Below are 20558 nucleotides of genomic sequence, written 5' to 3'. Positions count from 1 at the left end.
ATGGTGTGTGTAACAACACTGTGTACGATTGTCTTGCTCTATAACCAGCAATTAAAAGCGACTTCTGACAAGACTTCAGTAATCCTTATTTCACGGCTCATCCACACTACAATATATTTTTCTTTATTTATTTTTATTATTTATTTTTTATTTTATTTAAAATTTAATTTGGTCAAACGTGTTAGAAATGTCTTTATTATAGAAATTCATTTTAATAAATTAAAAATAAAAATGACAAAAAATTCACAGAATCCATAAAAACCAAAAAAATTATTAAAATACATTTTTTTTTTTTTTTAAAGACATTGGTCAAAAATGTAGATAGGGAGGATGACCACTGCATTTTCATATAGTGTATGCATCGTAGTTTTTGTTTTTGTTTTTTTTTTCAAACAGCATTATTTATTTTTCATTTTATATATGCAACATTTACATGGACCATCATTTTTGGTATAACAAGTATACAAAAAACACGTCAACATTCTTTTTTAAAACTACAATTAAGGACATGGGAAACTGCTCTAATTTTGTGCAAATACACAAAATAACAAAAATACATCAAAAAGACAACAAATTACACAAAATAAAAGAAAAAAACACAAAAAGAACAGCAAAAATACACAAAATGACAACTAAAATACCAAAAGGGAAAACAAAAACACATAAAGGACCACAAAACGACACAAAATAATAATAAAAACACACGAAATGACCAAAAGAAATATAAAAAATGACTCCAAAAATAGAAGAAAATCCCCCAGAAAATGACAATAAAAATACACAAAATAAGTAGATTGGTAATTATTCTCAATACTAACATTAATATTTATAATGTGGCCCTTGGATCAGACAACATTCACTCACTGAAATGTTAAAATATTTACAAATGTCCCTGTATACTTAGTGTAAGTTTCTTAAATAGAGAAATTTAATTTAAAATACTTTAAAAACCACAAGATATATATATTATATTTATAAAATATTAGGAATAATTATTGATAATTTAAAAATAGAAATATGTCTATATTAGAAAGTTAATTAAGTCAGTCACTTTTTGTGTCTGAACAAATATTTAATTTACTTCTTTAAAGAAAACATAAAAATCTACTTTTTCACCCTAAACTTTTAGTAAATTGTTCCCAAAGAAAAACAACAGGCTTGTTTTATTAATTAAAAAAAAAACTTTAATAAAAAGTTCAATCCACAGTAGTCAAAGTTCAGCACCAACAATAGAAAAACAAGTTGATCACAAATAAAGTTTACACCTTAAAAAAAAAGCACTGAACAAAAGGCCGTAATAAAAAAGGGGATAAATAAAAATGAGTAAAAAAAAAAAAAGGCACAATGCGCTCGTTTTGAAATAATGATGTTTCAGATTTATATTGAAAATAATTATTTTGCACTTTAATCTTTCTGCAGTTGAACATTTATGGGAGTAGAGTCTTGATTTATTAATCATATTCATGTGAAGAAAATGCACAATTAAGGTCATAAAACAAAACAAAAATTGCGTTTGGGATTTTATGGTAAAATTCCCAAAAACTTAAAAATCTCCAAGGAGCCATAAAACTCATTTTAGTAAATATATGAACATCTGATAAACATAAGTCACAGTGAAACTTGATAATGGAAGGAAATCCATCTCAATTGTGATTGAGTGATGTTGTGTATTATTTAAATTTGGAAGAAAGATTCCAAAAGTGAAGAAGAAGAAACGACAACGACAGAATAGCGCTGCATGGTGAGCATTGGCTTTGGTTTAAAGTGAAGAAGCAGCAGCTTTTGCATCAAAACTTCATCTTTTGATGTGATGGAAACCTTTGAGGCTCAAATTAGATGCAAAAAAATAAGAAATTTTGATAAAAGCAAAAGGGGATAATGTCCTTCTTCATCTAATTCTGTTGTTGATGATGTTGGTGATGATGATGATGATGATGATGATAAAGGTAACAGCGATGGTTCTACTCCAAAGGACTGTTTGCATCTGCCAGCAGCTCAGGCCTCAAACATTCAATGGGACACTGGATGTTCTGCAGAATAACACAAAGTAGGGCGGGAATAAAAACAAAATACAGGCATTTTTACCAAAACATACTTATATACAAAAAGATAAATATGCATGTAAACAATTGTAAAAGTGTAGAAGCTTTTAATTTATGTACAAAACCATAAAAAGTATATTTTTATACTGTATTTTTTTACTCTTTCTTCCTTTTTTTATATACCACGTCATTTTATTTGAACTACATTTATATTTGAGAAAGTGAAAGAATAGAATACAGTTGTTTAACATTGTGTCTTGTGTTTTATTTTAAAAAAGAATAATAATAAAAAAAAATTTTAAATAAAAAAAAATGATGAAAGCCCGTTTCCGCCACAAATTTTATTTATTTTTTTAAATCACTGTGGCAAGTCATAGGTATAAGTTAGTAAAGTCATAATTATGAGATAGAAATTATTACTTTCTTTTATCTCATAAATATGACTTAACTAACTCGTAAATATGACTTTTTATCTCATAATTATGACTTTACTAATTAATAATTATGAATTTTTACCTCATAATATGGACTTTCTTTCTCATAATGACTTTTTATCTCACAATTAGGACTTTATTTATCATAATGACTTTTTTTATCATAATTAAGGCTTTTTGTCTCATAGTTATGACTTTTTATTTCATAATTAGGACTTTATTTATCATAATTACTTTTTATCTCATAATTATGACTTTTTGTCTCATAGTTATGACTTTTTTATCTCATATCTATGACTTTATTTCATAATTATGACTTTCTTTCTCATGAATTTTATTTATCTCAAAAATATGACTTTACTAACTCATAATTATGGCTTTCTATCTCATAGTTAGGACTTTCTTTCTCATAATGACTTTACTAACTCATAATAAGGACTTGCAGTGGTGATTTTATTTTAAACTGGCAGAAATGGGCTTCCAGAAAAAAATGCATTTTTAATCAATAATTATTTTTTTGACACATTCCAGGTGACCCCCATATTTAAATTTAAGGCAACCTCACATGGGGTCACGACCCCAAGGTTGAAAACCCCTGCCCTAACCCCTGTGATAGCAGCACAACTATCAAATCCATCATATTAAACAAGAAGTTTGTAAAATTTTAACAAATATTAAAGACTTTCAGCATGTTAGCAAATAAAAACAAAATCATAAATAATAAAATCAATAAATAAAATATAATGGACACATCTTTTTTTTTTTTTTTTTCACAGAGCCGAAGCCACACAAATTATGTTTGTGTTTAAAAATGAATGTTTGCTTTTATTGTGTTTATTCCGTACTGTATTTTAACTGACTTATTTTATTTTATTTAGATTTTTGTACATTGTTTGTTTCTCTTGTGTTAAGTATGGATTGTGTTCCAGTTATAATTGTGAGAGTTTTAGGTCAGGCTTTGTTTTTATCAGTAATTATTTTGTTATTTGTCATACTTGTCCTCTTCTGGATTTTAATAACGTTTACATTTTAGGTTAGCCAGGGACACCAGATCAAAACTAGCTTGTTTATTAATGTACATTGTCCCTTTAAAATAATCAATAAAATGAAATAAAACTAGACTAGATGAAACTGTATGAAATACTGTACGCTGAGACTGACCAGTTTGCGTCGAGCATTTTCTCGGTAGCGGTCAAAGGCGTCCGTGTGCACCGGCTGCAGTAGATCCGCCTCCACATCGGTGTGCGTTCCAGGCCTAATGCAGTTCTCACATCGCCAGCCCTTAACGAAGAGAGGAACGCTTTTATTTTGTAATTCTCAGGTTGCTTCAACACAACAGAACATCATTAGCTTCTGGTACCTGCTGTCCTCCATGGCACGTACAGGTACAGATCGCACCCAGGTATTCCTTCTGCCACTGGTTTCCAACCTGGTACATTTTTCCATCGTCGTAGCACGTCGACTCATCTGGGAAAAAAAATTGCATGTGAAATTAGATTTTTTTAAAGTCAAACTGTGTCACCATGTAGTGTCACCTGTCCCTTATTATATATCTGATTATATTAAATTATCCCAATCAATGTGGGTCACATTCATTTCTGCCTCTGGTTTGATGTAGAGAAGTAAACTACAGTTCAGAAGACAATAATAGTATAAAAATAAAAATAAAAAACACAAAAATGACCAAAAAACGACTCCAAAAAACATACAAAACAGTAAAAAAGTACATAAACTGACAACAAAAATATACAAAATAAAAGAAAAACATTATAAAGAGCACAAAATCCCTAAAAAAAACATACAAAAGGGAAGAAAAGTATACAAAATGACAACTAAAGTACACAAATTCATAAAAGAACCAAAAAAACTATAGAAAAAAAGAAAAACACACTAAATGACAAAAAGAAATACACGAAATGAGTCCAAAACACACACAATAAAAGAAAAACACATAAAAGATCACAAAACTACACAAAAGAAAAGAGTTCCACAGTAAATGATAAAATAAAAGACACAAAATGACTCCGAAACACACACAATAAAATAAAAATATGCAAAAAGACCACAAAAGAAAAGAGACACACTCATAGAAAAGAAAATAAAAGACACAAAATGACTCAAACATTAGAAATGCAAGAAAAACACATAAAAGGGAAACAACAATACACAAACACAGATTACAAAAAGATCACAAAACTACAGAAAAGAAAAAAGACACACAATGATTTAAAGTACACAAATGACTCCAAAAATAACAAAATATAAGAAAATAATATATAAAAAAATCACAACATAAATACACAAAACGACTACAAAAACACCCAAAATGACCACAAAACTACACAAAAGAAAAGAGACACACACTAAATGACAAAATAAATGCACAAAATGAGTCCAAAACACACAAAATGAAAGAAAAACACATAAAAGGATGACACATATTCACAAAATGACTATGAAAACACACAAACCCTTTGTTCTTTCCTGAATAAATTCATTTAGTGTGTTTGTGTGCGTCTGTACGTACGGGGTTCACATTTGAATTCTCCTTTTCCGTTTCCCAGACATGTGCAGCTCATCATGTGACCATTCTCTCCTTGGCGGTCCCACTTTTCCCCGATACGGTAATTATTATTGTTGTCATGGCACCACTCTGTTAAACAGAAAAATAACATACAGGAAAACCGGCACAAATAACAGATGTGGGATTATTAAAGAGTATGAGGTACAAATATTTACAAAAAACCCCCAATAACACAATAATCACATTTTGTGAGGATGATAACAATCTTTTAGTGCACACACACACACACACACACACACACACACAATGAGCCAATGTGGATCCCAGTTTCTGGTATTGTTACGTCAGCTTTTGGATGTTTATAGCTAATACAAGAACTGGGAATGAGGCGTTTTCTGCTTTTATTTTGAAAGGTTAACAGCAGAAACATCAGCAGGGGCAGACTTCAGGGCGAACATCTATTTAGGAATATGAAATAATCATTTTAGTTCAGTACCAGTAGTTCAGGGGGCCAAATATGGAGTTTGACCTCAAGTGGGCCACAGATTTAAAAACGAGTAATTTCAACATTTTTGTTCCACGTAAACATAAAATACAACATATGTAAGTGACAGATATCAGTCCCAACAGGATCTTCACTTATGAATTTCCCAGATTTTGTGACCAATTTATATTTAATTAAGTAAAATGTTGTGTAATAATTTGAGGAAAATTAAAAGATTTTGTAAGAATTTTGAGTTTTTTTCAACAGTTTAACATTAAAAATGACTGCAATTATGTGATATAAGCACCGGGAAAACTGTGAAACCCTGCAAATATTGTTGAGTTTCATTTACACAATGATTCATGTTTTCCCTGTTTTCTCCTGCGGGCCAAATTGGATGCTCCAAAGGGCCGGATTTGGCCCCCGCGCCTTGAGTTTGACACAGGTACATTAATGGTTTGTCTGATGACACAAGCTGCCCGTGGTGATGTGTTCCTCATAGAATATTACTGATGATTCTATGACATTTGAATAAAAGCAAAGGAATTCCCATAGAAGTGCTTTTTTCTATGTTGCACTGCGGCGTGTGTGCAAAGCATGATGGGTAAGGGGTTAATAAGCCACTCACTGGATGAATCACACCTAAAGTGACCGCTGCCCAGCCCCAGACAGCGGCACCACAGCTTGAAGCCCGTCTCAGACATGCGCTCCCACTCAGAGCCAATCTCATGGTAGGTGTGTGTGAAGGTGTCATAGCACACGTCCTTGTTGGGGGTGACGGAGACGTCGCCTGGAACTAGGAAAGAAAAGAGAAAAAAGGGGAAAATATAAGTACAATTAAACGTACGCGTTAAAAAGTAAAACAGAAGTAAGCACCTCCCCTTTTTCAATCCATTTAATATCAGATATAACAATAGTAAAATAGTTTACTCGTGCACAAGTAGACTTTACTAGTAAAGCAGGAAGTGTCACTCGTAGCACTAGTGGGGTCAACCTTGGGGTCAAGACCCCATTTGGGCTTGTGACACAGGGAGGGGTCACCAGATGCCTTCAAGAAGCTAAAGAATATTTTCTGAACAATTTAAGCCCATATTTTCAGCCTTTTTCTGCAACTACACCAAACTTGCCATATTTGAACCTATTCTCATCACTTTTTCTTGCCATATTTTTGCTCTTTTTAATGCATTTTTGCTACATGACTCCCATTTCTGTCTTTACTGCACATTTTTCCCACTTTTTAAGACATTTTCTGCACTTATAAAACCTTTCCACCACTTTTCTACCTAATGTCACATTTATTGACCCATTATTGTCACATTTAACCTCTTTTCATCATATTTAATGCTTAGTTTTTGCCATTTTAACCACATTCACGAATTGCCATGCCCATTATTTGCCTGTTTAAATTAATTGTTCCAATATTCACACTTTGAACCCTTTTTTTTTAACCACTTTTCTGTCAGTTTTTGTCCACTCTAATTTGCAACTTTTAACCAATTTCTGGTAAAATCCCAGATCACCACCTTTTCCACCATTTTTGGTCACTTTTAACCTATTTTATTTTTGTTAAAAAACAAGGATTTACATCTTAAAGACGACTTCATATCATGATGCAAATAATAAACTTCCTGAATAACATTCAGATAGATAAATACATGTGTTTATCATAAAATCATAGAAAATGGACCATCATTTTGCTCTAAGCATGAGTACTAGTAGAGCTTCCCTGTGGTTGTCACATTTATACTCAGTATATGTATTTATACTACAGTTTTTCATCTAAAAGTCTTTAACAGAAGATGTAGAACTTCAGTCAAATGTTTGTACCAGCGTTCCCAACGGTTACAACTTCCTCCAGAACCTTCTCCTTAGCTCCGCCCCTCATGGCCTCCACTACAACGTTATAGGAAGCTCCAGATGTGAGTCCAATCAGGGTGGCGCTGTTGGACGTGCCGGGAAGACGCATCTGAACAAAAATAGTAAAATGTAGTTCATATTTTCCCGTGATGTTCGCTCTGTGAGACGTTCTTTCTGTGGCACCGATTGTAAAGTTGCGGACGCTAAAATAAACAGCAGTTTTTCGCAACATTAAGAAACAAACCATGTGTTACTTTTGTGTAAATTTACTTCTCTCGTAAAAATATGTCAATGTTAAATGTAAACGTTACATCTCAATCAAAATGTTTAATCTAAATCTAATGCTAAATGTTGAATCTAAATATGAAATGTTAAATTAAATGTTGAATTTAAATCTAAATGTTGAATTTAAATCTCAACGTTGAATCTAAATCTAAATGTTGAATTTAAATCTCAACGTTGAATCTAAATCTAAATATTAAATGATAAATCTAAATGTCACGGGGGAAACTAAATATATAGCTAATATGCAAATTCGCGGGAAGTATACCAAAATAAATGCGAACAAGGGTTATCCGTGGTCTAACATTTAACATTTAAATTTAGATTTAATATTTAGATTTTGATTTCATATTTAGATTTTGATTTCATATTCAGATTTTGATTTCATATTTAGATTTTGATTTCATATTTATATTTAACATTTAGATTTAGATTTAACATTTAGATTTCATATTGCGATTTAACATTTAGATTTACCATTTAGATTTAACATTTAGATTTAATAGTTAACATTTAGATTTTGATTTAACATTGACGTTATATTGTTACGTGAAAAGTAATTATTACAAATGTAACAAATATTGCAGTAAATCTGGTTAAAAGTAAAATTCACATGTTTTTTACACGTGGTTTGTTACAAAAAGTTGCTGTTTATTTTAGCATGCAACTTTACAATGGTCACCCCATAGAGCTCTGTGTGTTTGTACCTGGAAGCCACTTTCCTCTAGGTGAGTGATGGGGTTACAGGACACCTCGTACTCAGAGGTCTGAGGAATGGGCTGCCAGGAGATGGATGTGACGGTCTGGGCTTCCTGAGGGAACTCCGTTTCGTTGTCAGGGAAACCAAAGGCGAGTCCTGGCAGGGGGCCGTCGCTCACCTCAAAGGGGTGGAGGGGATGGATGATTAAAGAGCAAAAATGAGCATCATTTCTTACTCAATGTGTGAGTTATATTCCCTTACTTTGACTAAAGGCACCCTGTGTCCATCAGGCCCTGCTGCTGGAATATAAACCAGAGGTTCTCTAAGCGTGGGTCTCTGGCCTTCTTTGGGTCCACTGAAGGGCCCGTGCAGGCCATTATTGGGGCCCAGGCTCTGGAACTCAGTGTAGATGTGTTGACCGTGCTGGCCTGGATGGTTCTGACCACTGGTACCAGCCAGGTGGACATAGTTAGTGTCAAAACTGGGGAGAAAAAGGAGGAATGAACAGAGGGAATTCTGATGAATATACAGTAGCGTGAGGACACAGTGTGGGTGCAGACGTGTACATTTTGTCGTTGAAGGACTCGGGGACGTCCAGGATGTCGGTGGCGGGCTGATGAGGGACAGGAAGGTGAGGAAGCTCAGGGACAAGGAGCTGGGCATCTGTGGCTGGTTCTGATTGGACGAGAGAAACAGACAGAGTTAGAGTGTTTTAAAGAGAGATACATGACAGCATAGGGGAGTGAAAAGAATTGATTTCACGATATATCGCGATTTTTTTGGGTGCCAATTTTTAATTTTTTTTTTTTTTAATTTTTTTTTTAAATAAAAAAAAAAATCTATTTTTTGTTTGACATTTCATCAATAATTACTTTGAGACTTCTACACAGTAGTTTCAGTGAAAAGAAACTTGTTTCACTTTTATTTATGATGGCAGTGTGTGTAACACTGCATTTTCTTTTTTTCAGTGAAAATGTGCAAAAACACTAATAATAAATAATAAATAGGATGTTTTGAAGCAAATACTTTTGACTAAATTTGTCCTCTGAATGATCAATATTTTCTGATGAACACATACGGCAATTTCATTTTTCATCTTTACATTTAATTTTGATAACTGGGTAAAATATCGCAACATATCATGATATCGTGATAATATCGCATCGTGACCCAAGTATCGCAAAATCCCTGCCAATACTCACCATTTCAAACACATACATTATATAAATTGACTCCTTTTCAAACAATAAAATATAACTGGAATTGTATGAAAACGCTCATTTAAAGCAGTGGTTCTCAACTGGTCCCACCCTGGGACCCACATTTTGCCACAGACATTAAATCAACCAACAAAATTTTGTTTTTTAAAAATAGCTGTTGAAAACACATATATAATTTTTTTTCCAACATAAATCTACACATTTTCCTGTCTAACATGCATTTCACAGCATGCATTATTTTCTTCCAAAATAAAATACAACATGAGAGACATTAAGCATTTATTTAATTTTGACCAGCTGTCCGCGACCCACCCAGTACAGGTCCGCGACCCACTTTTGTGTCCCGACCCACCAGTTGAGAATCACTGATTGAAAGCAACTCTTTCTTGTAAATATTATGACCGGCTTTCACTCACTTAATCGTTGCGTTTGTTGTATTTTGGAACTAATTAGTATCAACCAATAATTTTAGCAAGTGAAAACATCTCCAAAGATATGTTCCTTAATTCAAAATTAAAGATTCATTCTTCATTCATTTTAGTGCTGTAGTTAAAATAGACAAATTAACATAAACTTTGTCTCTGTCACCTTTGACTCTTCCCTAGTGGCTCATTTTAAGCAAGTATTTTTATTTTATTTATTTATTATTTTATTTTTATTTGAACTAGATTTATATTTGAGAAAGTGAAAGTATAGAATACAGTTTAAAGATTGTGTGTGGTTTTGTAATTTGAGAAAGAATAATAATTTGATCATCTTTTTAATTAATTACGACACATTCCACATTGGGATCATGAAAAACACTGTTTTACAGCCACTAGAGCAGGAATATCAAACTCATTTTAGTTCAGGGGCCTAAGACTGAGCAGTTTATCTTAAAGGGGACATATCATGCTTTTAAATCCATCCTTTTTACATATAAATCATACAGTTGTGGTCTATATAAAGCGGAACTGCAATGCTTGGGTCTGAATTCCTCATTATTATGGCTCCACCCCTTTTCTGATGTGCTTCTGAGAGCAACTCGTTTTGGTGCTGTCTCTTTAAAGGCAAATGAGACACTTCATACCCCGCCCCCTCTCCAGGTTGCAGAGGTGACACTCGGTTCAACTCCACCCTGTTCGGCCATTTTTGTAGTTTGTTTGAAGAGATACGGCTATGTAGCGGCGCATAAACTTTTTGTTCACACGTTATTTACAAAATGTCAACAACGTTAGACTTGTCCATCCAGCTTTACATTTTTGAGCCAGAGTCTGACCCAGCGGAGCGAGATGAAAATGAAGATGATGAACCTGCAGAACCCTAACAAGTGAGCTAACACAAGCACCGAGCTAACGCTAGCGCCAAGCTAACGTCACGAAATGCATTTTTATACAGTCTTTTCAAAGACAAAAACGGCAAAATGAAATGACTAATGAAAACTTTAGACTTAAATTAAATCACGTAGGCCATATCATCAAGGATCTAAAACTAGCACACGGTGCTAACGTATGAAGACGGTGCAACTGCTAATGCTAACAAAACAATGACAGGGACGTCTTATCATCACACTTTTTAGCATTATTTACAGCTTACCGAAGTGCTCTGTTCGTCGTCTCCAAAGATAGAAGGAATTGAACCCTCAATCAGACAAAGTCTTTCTGTAAATCCTTCTTTATACTGGTGGAGGTTGATGAACCAGTCATCATTGAAGTGCTTCACACACAAAAATGACCTTACCCACAGATGTGGGTACATTTCTATAAAAAATAAAACTCAACCAGGCACTTTGAAAAGGTTCTGATGCTGGGAGACGTTGTAATGAAGCGTGTGGGTTACTACATCCAACAACCAAACATTTTGACTTATCCTCTCGTAACTTCTGCATCCTGGAGCTTGGACTACAAAATAAAAGCGAGAAATAAAAATGGCGGATTGCTCGAAGTGTTGGGCCTGGAGTCGATGTCCTAATTTGGCAGTTCCGCTGCAAATACTGTGATGTAATAGTTCAAAAAACATAATAGAGAATAGAAAAATCGAAACAGATTGTAAAATATGACCAAAACAGAATATAAAGATATCAACGGAGCACCTGAAGAGACTGATTTGAACTTTTCTGTACTTCTAAACACTCACAATATACAACAAAATGCATTTAAGGGCTAAAAAAGTGGATTTAGCATGATATGTCCCCTTTAAGTGGGCCGCAGATTTTAGGCGGGAAAATTATCGGTCGTAATTTAATCATTATTGTGCTGAAGTTTGCACTTCCACGTACGAATAAATGATAAAATATATATGACACTGATAATATCAAAGCAAAAAGTGACACAGTGACATCAGTCGTTGTAGGATCTTCTTTTTGAATTTGTGGAAATTTTGTGGAATAATTTGAAAAAAAATTGCAGGATTTTGGAAAAATAGATTGTTCTTTCAACAATTTGAGATTAAAAAAAAAAAAAACAACTGCCAGCATGTGACATAAGCATGGGGAAAATGTGAGCCCTGCAAATATTTTGGACTTTAATTGAATTTGTGTATGAATTTGGAGATATCTACAACTTCAATAGTTGGGAATTGACACAATAATTCATGGCTTCTCTGACTTTTTGGCGTGCTGCCGTCGGCCCAATTAGACGCTCTGAAGGGCTGGATTTGGCCCTCGGGCCTTGAGTTTGACACGTGTGCACTAGAGGAGGGAGATAATTTATGTTCCAGTAGAGGGCAGCACTTCAACATGTGGAAACTGTTGCCGCCTCAAGATTTTGGTCATCATTTGGAGTTTCTAAATCTCTAATCTTAGCTTTATCTTTAGATTTATGGCTTAATTTAATGCATCCAGTCAAAAAACAACAACTGCCATAATAAACATGGTTTAAAATGTAACATCATTTGCAGGAAGTTGATATAAATACATATAAATTCTGGATTTTGGAATGAAAAAAACAATCATGACTTACGAGTTCTGGCTTTTCCCACTAGAGGCGTGCTTCTCAAGGCGTTCTGCAGAGCAACTATTTTAATAACGTACTCTGTCCCTGGTTTCAGACCTATAATCAAACAGAACATTAGGAACCAGGGGTATATTAATAGTATAAGATCCACTCCTCCTCACCGTCGATGCTGGTGTAGGTCTGGCCTGCGTGAGGTCTGGGAATGACTTCTCGGGGCAAACCACCAGCTTCCTCATAGGTGACGTAATACCCGGTGACCCTGGGGCTGCGTGAAGGCTCCCACATGAAAGAAATACTGCTGGGGTTCAGGGAAGTGAAGCGAATGTTGGTGGGTGGAATGACCAGAGGCTGAGCTAGAGAACAGAAAAAGGAACTCATTAAAGAAAGTATAACAAACATATGCATTTTTACTTATTTATTTTTTAATGTTTAACCATATGATCATGAAACAATTACAAAGATTTTCAACAATACTTCTTTTAATGGAACAAAGAGAAAAACTTAAAGTCCTTTCCTCAATATCTACCTTAAAGCCTAAAACAAAGAGTTTTTTTTTCAGACTTTAGCTACCTTTTGCCGATAAATATCACTTTTTCCCAATTTTTTGTCCCTTTTTGCAAGTTCTTTTTGACACTTTTATCCAAAATATGTCCTTTCTTTAAATTTTTGGCCACTTTTAATCCATATGAGCTAACTTTTTCCAAATAAATACCACTTTTTTTTTCCTTTTTTCCCTTCATTTTGCCTCTTTGTTCCACACTTTTGACCTTTTTCGCTATTGTTTGCCACATTTTGCACATCAAAGCTACCCTTTTACATTCCATATCAGCTGGTTCATCTTTATTTGCCCATTTCTCTGCCACATTTGTCACTTTACACTCTTATCTTGCCATGTTTTTGACACTTTTGGACCATTTTTGGCCACTTTTTAACATGTCTGCCTCCATTCTCACTTCCTCAGAAAAAACAAAACAAATATGTAGCGGACCGTACAAACTTCAGGTTGACGGCCCACCAGGACAGTGCCTGAAATTTGCAAGATGTCCAGTCTACCCCTGCCAACAAGCTACAACAAATATTCACAGGCTTCCACCAATAACATATTTATTAATGTATCGAATCACTTATATACACACATATATATATATATATATATATATACATATATACAGTATATATACAGATTTTAAAGGGAGATAGTCATCTTTAGCCAAAAGCTGAAACCTGTCTGGTTGCAAGGGGTTCTCAAGCTTGGGGTCAGGACCCAATGTGGGGTCGCGAGACACTGGGAGGGGGTCGCCAGATGCCTTCAAGAAACAAGAATATTTTCTGAACAATTTGAGCCCATTTTTGCTTATTTTTATCCTTTTTCTGCAACTATGTCAAACTTGCCATATTTTAACCTACTTTCATCACTTGTTCTTGCTTTTAATGCATTTTGCTACATTAGTCCCATTTCTGACACGTCCCCATAAAATGTTAATGTCTTTTCTGCACTTTTTCCACTTTTAAGACTTTTTCAGCACTAATAAATCCTTTCCACCACTTTTCCACCTAATGTCACATATGTTGATCCATTATTGGCTTATTTTTGCCAATTTAACCACAGTCATGATTTGTCATGCCCATTATTTGCCAGTTTTTATTCTAATTGTTGCTACTTTTTAAATTACATTACCCCAACCCTCCATTTCACCACTTTTTCCACCATTTTTGGTCACTTTTAACCCATTTTATTTCTGATTAAAACAAGGATTTACATCTTTAAGATGACTATATACTACCAGCGTTCATTGTTACCTGTGGTAGCAGTGAGTGTTAGAGGTACGCTGCGTCCATTCCCCTTCAGTGTGTACAGGTTGATCTTATAATTGGTTCCAGGCTCCAGACCTTCAATGATGGTTAGAGAGAAAAAACAAAACAACCTGGTGTGTGTTTTTGTGATTTTCAGACTAATATTCCATGGTTTTATATACAATTTAAAATACTGTATACAGTATATACAGTACATACCTGTAATGCTGTATGACCGCGACTCCGGACCAATAGTTTTCTGAATGGGTTTATAGCCAGAGGAGGAGGATGTAGGTGTGGCTTCTACCAGGAATCCGGAAATGGTTTCCATCTTGGACCGCCAGGTCAGCAAGATGGAGGAATCGTTGACATCGGTGATGCGAACGCGACGAGGGGGGCTGATGTCTTCATTAAAATCAGAAAAATTAGGTTTGTTTTAGAAAGAAAACAAAATCCACAATGTTGTGCATCAAGTCTAGACAAAGAAGTTCTTTAAACCAGTGGTTCTCAACCTTTTCAGGTTTAAAGGTTCCAAAAACCGGGGACCCCCAATGTACCTAAAGGTAGTTGAACACAGACATGAACATTGAAGAACAGTCATGTGGAGACAGGACCATCTATAAGGGGGAATAAAGGGGAGATATTTTTGGGGTCCATCCATAAAGTCAGTAAAATGATGGTCCATTGTTCTATGAATCTGAATTTTGCGTTAATGCAATTTAAAAAGTGGGAAAAATGTGTTTAAACTGGCAAATAATGGGCATGAAAAATTGTGAATATGGTTAAATTGGCAAAAATAAGCATGAATCATGGTGAAAAGAGGTAAAAGTGACAATAATGGGTCAACAAATGCAACATTCGACGGAAAAGTGGTGGAAAGGGTTTATAAGTGCTGAAAATGTCTTAATAGTGGAAAAAATGTGCAGAAAAGACAGTGAAATTTGATGGCAAGCTGGCAATCATGGGAATAATGTAGCAAAAATGCATTAAAAGGAGCAAAAATATGGTAAGAAAAAGTGAGGAAAATAGGTTAAAATATAGCAAGTTTGGTGTAGTTGCAGAAAAAAGGTATTAATAAGCAAAAATGGGCTCAAATTGTTAAAAATAAATAAATATATATATTGATATATATATATTCTTAGTTTCTCAAAGGCATCTGACAACCCCCTCCCAGTGCCTCGCGACCCCAAAGTTGAGAACCCCTGCTTTAACCATTAATGAACGTATGACTCACTCTCCAAGGTGGTGACCACACCCTGAACGGGTCTACTTGTAAGAGAGTTCTTTAAGGCATAAACATGGACTTCATAGGTAGTCGCAATCTATAGTGAAAAAACACAGGTCAGATTAAATATTATGACTTCAGAAATTTGCACTTGTATAATATTCATGTGAGACAAATTGGATACATTGATTGTCCACTCACCATGAGTCCTGAGATGTGTGCCTGAGTCGCGTCTGGGGCCAGGTTGATCTCTTTCGTGGGACCGCTTTTGTTCTTTGGGTTCACAACAACCCGATAGCCAGTGAGTCCCGGGGAGCCGCTCAGGTGGTTCTCCTGACCCGGTACGGCCCAGCGCATGATGAAGGAAGTGGGGCCGACCTGAGAGAACTGGAGGTTTGTGGGAGGAGCAATCGCTAGATGAAGGAGGAGAAATGACAGTGAGTGAGGAGAATTTGGATGATTCTTGTTTATTATTATATTGACACATGGGGTCAATGTGACACCACAGATATTTGTCTCCAGAAAGTGATTGTCAGAAGTTTTTTTGTGTCAGGCCCTTTGTTTATTTGTTGAAAACATAAATATTTGATAATGAAACCATGACCTGTTCTCTAGTGCCACCATCACAAACTTTTAAATTACAATTAATTTATCTTGAAATGTTTTCATCCAAATTTACTGACAACATTAATGACTACTAGAGTGTGAACCCTATTAGTTGTGGTGATAATATGACCTCAGGTCAAACTTTCAGTTTTAGAGTTAGTGTATCTTCATTGCAGACACATTTTCCTCTATGTCACTTTCACTGTGAAAGAGCTGTTCCAAAACCTCTACAGCTTTGTTTCCATGACAGATTTTTTGCAAAATTAAAGCAATATTTCTAAATGTCGATAAAGTATAGTTGTGCTTTAAACGTGTTTCCATTGAAGATTGTTTTGGAGCCTCGCAACTCCCTGTGAAATCTCATCCCTCGTGACTTCGCTGCAGAAATATAGACGCTCCAAACTTCCTTATAACACCAAACATTCCTTTGTTGTTCATGTCTAATGAGGCAGTAATAATTTTAAAGTATAATGCTAAGAAATATCTTGGTCTCCTTTTCTGTCCACACGTACCGCACCACGTTTTCCCAGAAAGAAGTGGTCATATGACCAGTTACGTTCTGTGACGTGTATTTGCAGAAAAAGTGTTTCCACTGAGCTTTTGCGACACATTTCAACATCGAAACTTCTGAAATTCTTTGAGTGTTTTTTTTTTTCGAAATGCAGGTGTTTCCATTAACAGTTTTTATTGCGCATTTCCAAATGTAATGGAAATGCAGCAATTGACAGTAAATTTTTCCTTGAGGACATTTTCAAGAGAGAAAGAGAGTGTACAGATTGCAATCCACAGACAGACACGTTTTACACAGCTAACACAGCTTGGGGTCAAATTGACCCCAGAGGAACACAAAAAAAAAATATTATCATGATAATTTCATGGTTCATGAATCGTACCTATCAAATTAGGAAAAGTCATAAATTATGAAGAAAAAAATAAGTCAATTATTATTTTTGGAATGATAAACATTGAATAGGGTCAATTTGACCCCAAGTAATATTTAAAAAATCCTCCTGTTTTCATACCTGTGGCTTGTGTCCCAACCAGTGGTACACTGGCAGTGTCGTCATGCAAAGCGATGACCTTCACGGTGTATTCCGTGCCGGGCTGGAGTCCATAAATAACCGTGGACTCGGCGTCTCCTCTGGGAGCAGGACGCAGCTCTCGCTCACCCTCCTCTGAACTGGAATAGAGAACCCGGTAGGAAGTGACCACGCCCTCAGGACTGTCCCAGGTGATCCTCAGGGAGGTGGAGTCTATATCCGTGAAGGTCATGTCCTTGGGTCGGTCCACATCTACAGGTGATAGTGTACGGTTGGTCATGGTGTTGACATGTTTGCGCTAACATTCAGTAGAAACTATGGGTATTCTTTAACATCAAACATCTTCCAAATAATACACACTTACTTGTAAGAGCATTCACCACCATTGGAGAGCTTTCTCCATCTTGTCCGAGAGCAAACACACTGAGAACATATTCTGCAGTCGGCATCAGGCCTGAGAAGGTGAACTCTGTCTGGTCTGAGAGAATGAAACACATTTCAGTTTATTTCTACTCTGACGCATTTTAATAAATAAAGAAAAGACGAACTGCATGAAACAGATATGGCCTTTTGTACAGCTCTAAAAACAAATACACAAACTGACAGAAAAGTGACAACAAATATGTAAAATGACTCCAAAAGCACAAAAAAACAAGTCAGAAAGCACGTTAACTCTAAAAAAGCACAAAATGTATTAAAAAACACACAAAAAATGAATGAATATACAAAACAAGTCCAAAAACACAAAAGTGACACAAAAAAACCCATGAAATAAGAAGGGCAACACACAAAATACCTGAAACCACACAAAAGGAGAAGAAACACCCACAAAACAAGTCACAAAACGCACAATTTCTTTGGAAAAGAACACAAAAAAAATACACAAAACGATTCATAAACACACATTATGGTTTCATATTCAAACACAATGAAACAAAACCCCCAAAATGTGTTCAGAATCAATAACAACAATACAGCAAAAACAGACAAAATAACAACGTAATACACAAATTGTGTCCAAAAACATACAGAATGTTAGTTTGTTAGTCAAAATAGTTTATGCAGCAACAAAACAACACGCTAAAATGGCCGCTAAAACACACAAATTGATTTAACTCATAACGACAGAAAAACACACAATAACTCTAAAAAGTCTAACAAAACAAAAACAGATTTAAAAAACAACACAAAACTAGAACAAACCAAACCCTTGGTTCTTTCCTGTATTCATGCTCAGATTGGTCACTGTGGCCCTCATATCTGTGGCCCTTGCTGTCATAAAAGACACCCATCGCTGGTTATATAAAGTGAATGATGTACCTGGAGCCACCACCTCCGTGAAGGAGGGTCCCTGTCCATTTTTGGGGTTCCCAGTCACCCTGTAGCCTTTGATTGGCCCCTGGGCGGGGCTCCACTTCACCGTCACACTGTTATCATTCACATCCATCACCTCCATCTCAGATGGCGCGTCCACACCTTGGAGAGCAGACCGTACAGATGAAGAAGGAAACACTAGCAGGACAAGTGAATGTACAGTATGTGTGTGTGCGTACCTGTCTTGTGTGTTACGTAGATAGGGATGCTGGATGCAGGGCTGTCTCCTCTTCCAGTCACAGCGTAGACAGTTATTGTATAGTCAGTGCCAGGTTTAAGGCTGGTGATTGTTGCTGTAGACTGAGAACCAGGCACTGTGAACTCCTTTAGGTTACTGCTGCCTCCTGGATGATGAGAGACAGGAAGGGAAACTTGAATAAAATTGGAGTTTCCCCTCCATTCAGCGTGTTGTGGGTGTACTGGGAGGATACCTGACTCTCCATGGGTGATCCTGTAGTAGCGGACAGTGACTGGGGGGGCATTCCAACGCACAGTGATGCTTGTTGGGGCAGAGTCAAGGACTTCAAGTTCAGTCGGAGCGTCAGAAACTGAGGAAAAACAAGTTCTGTTAACACGTGACATTTTGTTTTCTCCATCAGAATTCATTTTTTTGTCTTATTTTTGAATAACATGTTAAGGTTACATTTATTTGGACATTTTTTTTTCCAGGAAATGTACTTTGATCGCCTGACATGTTTCGACTGTCAACTGCCAGTCTTCTTCAGAGGCGTCTGCTGATCGCTTTGATGTGTTTCTTGACTTACGCGTAATAATTCCAGCATGTTCTTTTTGAGCAATTATTTATAAAGTATGTATAATGTATAACGTAGTATAAAATGTTTGAATAATTATTCAAGAAGAAGACAAAATGAACTTGCTGGAATTATGTTTGAGTCAAGAAAACATCAAAGCGATAATTTGTACTAATTACAGCAAGTTCATTTTGTCTTCTTCATAAATCATTATTTATTCAATTGTTCAATTGAAATGAAATTATTACACGGAAGTCAAGAAAACATCAAAGCAATCAGCTGACGCCTCTGAATAAAACTGGCAGTTGACAGTTGAAACATGTCAGGAGATCAAAGTAAATTAACATATTATTAAAAAAGAACATGGTGGAATTATTACGCGGAATTCAAGAAAGCATTAAAGCGATCAGTCAGATGCCTCTGAAGAAGACTGGCAGTTGCTGGCTGAAACATGTCAGGAGATCAAAGTAAATTTCCGAAAAAACTTTTGTCTGAGTAAATGAAGCCATAACATATTATTGAAAATGAACTTGCTGGAATTATTATGCGTAAGTCAATAAAACATCAAAGCAATAGGACGCCTTTGAAGAAGACTGGCAGTTGACAATCAGAACATGTCAGGAAATCAATGTAAATTTCGTGAAAAAAACCGTAACATATTGGATCCATGATGCCTACTTGTTTTCTGGTTCCCACTGAGCGGTAAACTCTCCTGTCGGCCATTCACTGCAAATATGTTGACCAGGTAATCAGTGTCTGGATTGAGTCCCGTTAGAGTGAAGTGGCTCCTGGAGGGGGGCAGCCTCTCCTCCTTGGCCCGCCCACCGCTGACCATGTGGTAGCGGATGCGATAGCCGGTGATTCTGCTCTTTGGGGCGAGCCAGTGGATGGTGAAGGAGTTTGTTAGGATCTCAGAGAAACGTAGGCCAACGGGAGAGTCCAGAGCTGAAGGATGGGAGGAAGTAGTTTGATAAAGGGGAACAAGATGTGACGTCAGAAACAGAAAGCAATGATCACCTGTCCTCATGGTGCCAACTAGGGGTGAGCTTTCCCTCTGCTCATAAACACACACCACGCTCACCAGGTACTCAGTGTTCGGCTGTAAATCTGTGGACAAAACAAACAAATAATCACCAAAATAGGCCATTGTTTCAGTGTGTGTTGCCGACACTTACTCTTCAGCACCACATTGTTGGTTTGGCCTCCAACGCTTGTTTCAACAGCTTTGTGGTCATCGTCAGTGGGGTAATATCTGAAGAAGAAGAAGAAGAAGAAGAAGAAGAAGAAGAAG

General features: G+C 35.9%; 1 protein-coding gene across 1 annotated transcript in view; it reads right to left on the bottom strand.

The window, feature by feature from the left end:
* Positions 1–1330: 1330 nt before the first annotated feature.
* The window catches only part of LOC114454820 (fibronectin-like), a 52397-nt gene continuing 33169 nt past the window's right edge, over positions 1331–20558 (bottom strand). The window contains exons 26-48 of the mRNA XM_028435599.1: positions 20443–20519; positions 20285–20374; positions 19946–20212; positions 18947–19063; positions 18695–18859; positions 18462–18617; positions 17506–17619; positions 17124–17393; positions 15697–15908; positions 15505–15592; positions 14490–14675; positions 14277–14366; positions 12638–12829; positions 12483–12572; positions 8890–8998; positions 8585–8804; positions 8331–8501; positions 7312–7450; positions 6113–6280; positions 5004–5129; positions 3837–3943; positions 3638–3757; positions 1331–2030 (exon numbers count right to left, since the gene is read on the bottom strand). Of these exons, the coding sequence (XP_028291400.1) occupies positions 1962–2030; positions 3638–3757; positions 3837–3943; positions 5004–5129; positions 6113–6280; positions 7312–7450; positions 8331–8501; positions 8585–8804; positions 8890–8998; positions 12483–12572; positions 12638–12829; positions 14277–14366; positions 14490–14675; positions 15505–15592; positions 15697–15908; positions 17124–17393; positions 17506–17619; positions 18462–18617; positions 18695–18859; positions 18947–19063; positions 19946–20212; positions 20285–20374; positions 20443–20519 (3343 nt within the window). The 3' untranslated portion in view covers positions 1331–1961. The remainder of the gene's footprint in view (positions 2031–3637; positions 3758–3836; positions 3944–5003; positions 5130–6112; positions 6281–7311; positions 7451–8330; positions 8502–8584; positions 8805–8889; positions 8999–12482; positions 12573–12637; positions 12830–14276; positions 14367–14489; positions 14676–15504; positions 15593–15696; positions 15909–17123; positions 17394–17505; positions 17620–18461; positions 18618–18694; positions 18860–18946; positions 19064–19945; positions 20213–20284; positions 20375–20442; positions 20520–20558) is intronic.

This window comes from Gouania willdenowi, chromosome 21 (assembly GCF_900634775.1).
Source record: "Gouania willdenowi chromosome 21, fGouWil2.1, whole genome shotgun sequence".
NCBI classification, from domain to species: Eukaryota; Metazoa; Chordata; class Actinopteri; order Blenniiformes; family Gobiesocidae; genus Gouania; species Gouania willdenowi.
This window is presented reverse-complemented; position numbering and strand designations above follow the sequence as displayed.